The sequence below is a fragment of the Vulpes vulpes genome, chromosome 13 (genome assembly GCF_048418805.1).
Source record: "Vulpes vulpes isolate BD-2025 chromosome 13, VulVul3, whole genome shotgun sequence".
NCBI lineage: Eukaryota > Metazoa > Chordata > Mammalia > Carnivora > Canidae > Vulpes > Vulpes vulpes.
In genome coordinates, this window is record NC_132792.1 from 85,026,010 (window position 1) to 85,032,009 (window position 6,000).

Genomic DNA, 6,000 nt, shown 5'->3' on the forward strand with positions numbered 1-6,000 from the left:
AAACTAGATAATAAAAGGAAACCTTTTACTTTATCTCAATGGAGTGCTCATCACTTTGCAGTGGCATATTTATGAAGACGGATATTATTTTCAGCACCAAACTTCTTAAATCTGACATTGCATATCTGCAAGAAAACTATGGAGATAAAAACCCAGACCAGCGTGTTGCAGTTCAGTACCTCAGGAGCTGACCTAATACTCAGGCATATATATATATATATATACACACACACACATATATATATATATCTCCATATATCCATACATACATACACACACACACCCTTTATATAGGCACTCGATATCTGCTCTACATTTTAATAATAATAAAAAGTATGCTTAGTCCTACCTGAATGAGGCATTTGCTCACATCACTGGCACAGAGTGCTTTGTTACAAGTCAGCGACACAGGGACCCATGTCAGGAACACCAGGACAGCTAGAGTAAGCATAACAACAGCGTGTGACTTCATGTTTCTTCAAAGACGATCAACTTCCTGGAAGCTAAATAAACAAACAAAAGGAAAAACCAAAAAAACTTTAATTCAAAGGCAAGGGCTAGGTTAAGAACAAACAGAAATGAAAAGCAAAACAAATAAACCAATACTCATTGTGTTAAAAGACTTTTGAGTGATCATTTAAAGGACATTCTCAATGAATGATTAAACCTTCAAACTACACTTTTTATACAGTAGTGTCTTGTCAGCCAACTTCAAATATAAGTATATAAAATATATGTATGCATATATATATATGAATCATCAGGTTGCTGAGGCAAATAACTAGTTATAATACTGCACTACTACTATTCAACTTTGGTTGTAGGCCTATTATTCAACTTTAAACTCCTATTTAAAACTATCAATATTGAGGGATGCCTGGGTGGCTCAGCGGTTTAGTGCAGTCTTTGGCCCAGGGCGTGATCTTGGAGACCCAGGATCCAGTCCCACATCGGGCTCCCTGCATGGAGCCTGATTTCTCCCTCTGCCTCTGTCTCTGCCTCTTTCTCTCTGTGTCTCTCACAAATAAATAAAATTTTAAAAAATAAAAAAAACTATTAATATTGAATCATAATTTAAAACATTTCACAAAATTTAAAAATGCAAATTAGTCTAATGATTATCTCATTTTATCTCTTAATATAACTAGGCAGGATGAAGCAGCTTAGGGAAAGGAGTGGGCAGTCATTCCTTAACCCAAGAAATAACAAAGGGAATCGTAAATTGGGGATCCCTGGGTGGCTCAGCAGTTTAGCGCCTGCCTTTGGCCCAGGGCGCGATCCTGGAGTCCCGGGATTGAGTCCCGTGTCGGGCTCCTGGCACGGAACCTGCTTCTCCCTCTGCTGTGTCTCTGCCTCTCTCTATGTCTATCATAAATAATAAATAAATATTTTTTTAAAAGGGGATAGTAAATTATTAATTGTATTACGAACTCTTGTGTAATTTATTGAAATGTGAAGATATTCTTCGAATTCTATACCTTAGGTACCATGGATTCCTCAATGTTTCTTTTTAAAGCTCTTATTTATTTATTCATGAGAGACACCGAGAGACAGAGAGAGAGAGAGAGAGGCAGAGACACAGGCAGAGGCAGAAGCAGGCCCCATGCAGGGAGCCCGATGTGGGACTCGATCCCGGAACCCGGGATCACGCCCTGGGCCAAAGGCTGACGCTCAACTGCTGAGCCACCCAGGCGTCCGTCAATGTTTGTTATTAAGAAGACAGTATATTAATTAGTACACTTTGAAAAAAAGATCAGCACAAATCCTGATGGTTGGTTAAACAACCTACCTGTTGTTTTAAGCTTTTTAAAAAGATGTAACGTCTTTTAAACGTGGTTTGGAAATATATAACAAACCCTCTCCAAAATAGAATCAAGTAAAATAAGTGACTACCAGTGTCAGATACATAAAAAGTGAGTTTATAGGGCTTTTATGATCACTGTAAACTTTTATTCTAAGTATTCTAAAGCACAATAAAGCAAACGCAGTACGAAGGCGAAAAGGATGCAGGGCTTTGCACCCGGTATGACTCAATTTTGAAAGAGAAAGCCCTGGTGACTGCTACTAGGCCCATAAAGTATTAGTAAAGACCGTTAGGAACCCAGTTTTCTAATTTATTATTTAACTGCACCTAGCAAGTCGGATGATTTCTGGTGCATATTCGTGGAGGCCAGAGAAGGTATCTGAAAAGTGATTTTTTTTTTCCAGAACTAGTTTTCATCCTACACTCACTAAAAATGGGATATTTTTTTCGTCTCTTACGGTTGTCTTCACCCTACTCCGCAAACCTTGCTAGAAAACGTATTCAGGTAAATAATGGCATTTAGAGAGCCGCCGGCAGAAGTACGAAAGGGCCTCCCCGAGCCCGGGGCTGAGACGCGACACCGCACCGGAACTGCCTGGGCTCGGCGCCCGCGTGCGGTCCCCGGGCGGCTCTGACAGCAGCCTTTGTGCGGCGCGACCGAGCCCCAGGCCCGCCAGGAGGCGGAGGCCCCGCGGCTCTGCCGCCGCCCCCGCGCTGCGCCCGCGCCCGCCACCCGCCCCCGCCCCCCGCGGCGGCCCCCAGCTTTGTCCCGCGCGTAGGCGGGGCCCAGGCCGCGCGGGGGCCGCTCCGCCCCTCCCACCTCGGGAGCCCGCCGCCCCGGGCCCCGGCCCCTCCCGGCCTCCGACGCTGCCCGCCTGCGCCCGCTCACCGTGCGCCGCGGCGCCGCGAGGCCGCGGGCCCTCGTTCCCCCGCAGGTCGGCCGAGCCCGGGCGCGCCGCGGGGCCGTGCGACGGAGGGAGGCAGGCCGCGCCTCCGCGCCGTCCCCCGGCGCAGCGCCCCAGCCCCCGGCACTTAAAGAGACAGGCCCGCCGCCGCCCTCCCCTGTGCCGCGGCCCTCCGCCCGTCTTCAGCTCCCCGCACCCGCCAGCTCCCGCCAGCTCCCGCCAGGAGGCGTCTCTCACTCCCGGGGCGCTCCTGTCAGCGCACGCCCCGGCCCCGCCCGCCAGGCCCGGCGCCCCGCCTCCCCTCCGGCCCCGCCCACCGCCCCGCCCACCAGGCCCCTCCGCTTTCACTCCAGCCCAGCCCCGCCCACCAGGCCCACCGCCCCGCCTCCACTCCGGACCCGGACCCGCCCTCCAGGACCAGCGCCCTGCCTCCCCTCCGGCCCCGCCCACCAGGCCCCTCCGCTTTCACTCCAGCCCAGCCCCGCCCACCAGGCCCACCGCCCCGCCTCCACTCCGGCCCCGCCCCCACTCCGAAGACGGCCCCGCCCCCCGCCCCGCCCCCCAGGCCCTGCGCCCCGCCTCCACTCGGCCCCGCCCACCAGGCCCTGCGGCCCGCCTCCACTCCGGCCCCGCCCACCGCCCCGCCCACCAGGCCCTGCGCCCCGCCTCCACTCCGGCCCCGCCCACCGCCCCGCCCACCAGGCCCTGCGCCCCGCCTCCACTCCGAGCCCGGCCCCGCCCTCCAGGCCCAGCGCCCCGCCTCCATTCCGGCCCCGCCAACCAGGCCCTGCGCCCCGCCTCCACTCCGGCCCCGCCCACCGCCCCGCCCTCCATGCCCGGCGCCCCGCCTCCACTCCGGCCCCGCCCACCGCCCCGCCCACCAGGCCCTTCGCCCCGCCTCCACCCCGGCCCTGGCCCCGCCCTCCAGGCCCACCGCCCCGTCTTCACTGCGGCCCCGGCCCCGCCCGCGCGATGGCCCCGCCCCCGGCTTCGGCCCCGCCCCGCCCCGCCCTCCGGTCACGCCCCACCGAGGCCACTCTCCGGCCCTGGGCACCACGCGCGCTGTGCCGCCGCTCTTTTCCCGCCCGGTCTCGGCTTTTCTTGTCGGCCTGCGCGGGGCTGCAGCCGACCTTGTCCGAGGCCTGTTCTCTGCACTTAGCATGTGTGGGACGTGCCCGAGCGCAGAGACTCCCCACGGCAACCCCGGAGGCAGCCGGATCTGTCCCGTCCTGGATGTGTTGCAAGTGCAGCAGGTCTCTGGGTTCGGACCCTCCTGGGCAGAGCCTTCGTGCCGCAGTCCGCTAACACTGGCTGCGCCCCTCGTGAGAGCCCGGCGCCGTGCGAGCGCGGCTGGAGGAGCGGGGCGCCGGGTGGTGCTGGTCCCGGAGGAGGCCCGGGCTCGGGACGCGGGGGCCCTGCAGCCCCTGCACAGCTGGCTCCAGGCCCCACATCGTCTCAGCAGGACCGCCCCCCCCCGCCCCCCGGCATGTGTGACGCAGCACGCTTTTCGGCCTGTGCTTCACAAAAATAGGTAACACCGATAAGGGCATTTGAGAATTGCGCTCAGTTCTTTCCCGCACCCCTGGGAATTTGCATTTTTAAAAGATTTCAGCGTGCTTAAGGTGCAGCCCATCTTGGGAGATGATCCACGAAGTATTTTCCCCTTGGAAATGGTGATCTACTGATAAAGTCGTTTAAACTAGTAATCTTAAATGCCTCACATTCCCCTTTGTTGCTGGGCAGAAAACAGAAAAGAATAGAAAGAGGTGATTAGCTGAGGGCGGATTACATTGTCCATTTTTTTTACAGTAAGTAAACATGCATGTTAAAAATCATCCCTGAAAACTATCTTAAAGACATAAAGAGTGTACACAAACTTAACTAAGGATTTTGTTCTTTGGCATTGCTTACTGGTTAAATGAATTACGATACCCCAGTGCAATGAATTAAATCAGCTATTAAAACATGATGAAAACATGTGAGGTTCTCACATTTTTCGTCTCAGGACCCTTTAACACTCTTGAAAAGTACTAAGGACACCAAAGAGTTTTTTTGTTTGTTCGTTTTGTTTTGTTTTGTTTTGTTTTGTTTTACCAAAGAGTTTTTATATGTGCAGTATCTATCAAAATTTTTGAAGTTTAAACTGAGAAATTTAATGGGGCACCTAGGAGATCCTTATTCAGTAGGTCTGAGACAGAACCCAGAAACCTGCGTTTTTAATAAGTCCATGACGGGACAGATACAGCCCTCGGGGTTGCCGTGGGGAGTCACCGAGCTCGGGCACGTCCTGTTCTTGACCCGTGAAGAGCACCACTTACGCCTCCCACTCTTGTTCCAGCCCAGGTCATGATCTCTGGGCGGTAAGATCAAGCCCCACGTGGGGCTCTGCACTCGGCACCAAGTCAGCTTGAGACTCTTTCCCTCTCCCTATTCTTTCCCCTCTACCACTCCCCTTCCCTCTCCTCCACTCCTTCACATGCCTGCTCTCTCCCTTAAATAAACAAAATCTTTTTTTTTAAAGAGAAATTTAAGAAATATTTATTCATTGTTTCACTTAAAAATAATGGACTATTGTATGGTAACATGAACAACATTGTATGAAAAAAAAAGTACATATTACAAAACAAAAAAAATAGAAAAATGGTATTATTTTACATTTGTGCTCTTAAATGTCAAAGTTAATAGAAGGCACCTGGATTTTTCTGTTGGCTTCTGCATTTAAAATGTTGCAATATCATGTATTATGTAGTCTCTAGTAAACTACTCTAAACTTGTGACAGGAGAATTAAAAAGGAAAATAATGTATTAGAATTTAAATAAAAAGAGTTTGGAGTTCATGAACCCCCTGCAAAGGTCTTGGGATTTCCAGGGTCCCCAGATTACACTTTGAGAACTAGTATTGCAGATGAATATTGTTGGTGTGGAAAGATATTCATGATACATCAACATTTACAAGTAGTGTATATATTTTAGAATGGTTAATATTAAAAGTTGTGTATAGTTATTTTTCCAGTGGAGAAAACTATTCTGTCTCCCAAGGGGCCAGCACTTCAGAGGTTAGGGATTCTGGTTTGGAACCCACAGACAGTCCCATTCTCAGCATCTCTCTACTTGGCTGACTCAACCAAATTAACTGATCTGGTTTTACAGATTTGAAATAAAGTGAGTCACAGCTTATCAGCCTCCCAGCCTGCTCCTGTGGGAGGGTGGATCTGGGGATAGAAGGCTCATTTGAGGAGAAACCTCTTTTCCCCATCACTGCCTTTCTTTTCCATCCTTCCTCCTTGTTCT

The 6,000-nt window shown here is 51.7% G+C and overlaps 1 protein-coding gene across 2 annotated transcripts in view; it reads right to left on the minus strand.

Annotated features, from left to right (window-relative positions):
• Positions 1–4,185, minus strand: part of TWSG1 (twisted gastrulation BMP signaling modulator 1) — a 67,696-nt gene extending 63,511 nt beyond the window's left edge. Inside the window, exons 1-2 of one of the 2 annotated variants that reach the window (XM_026005948.2) lie at positions 3,840–4,185; positions 350–503 (exon numbers count right to left, since the gene is read on the minus strand). In XM_026005948.2, coding sequence (XP_025861733.1) covers positions 350–472 — 123 coding nt within the window. In that variant the 5' untranslated portion in view covers positions 473–503; positions 3,840–4,185. Of the gene's footprint in view, positions 1–349; positions 504–2,693; positions 2,923–3,839 lie in introns of those variants that run through there. The other variant, XM_072734884.1, reaches the window with a different exon arrangement.
• Between the last annotated feature and the right edge of the window lie 1,815 nt (positions 4,186–6,000).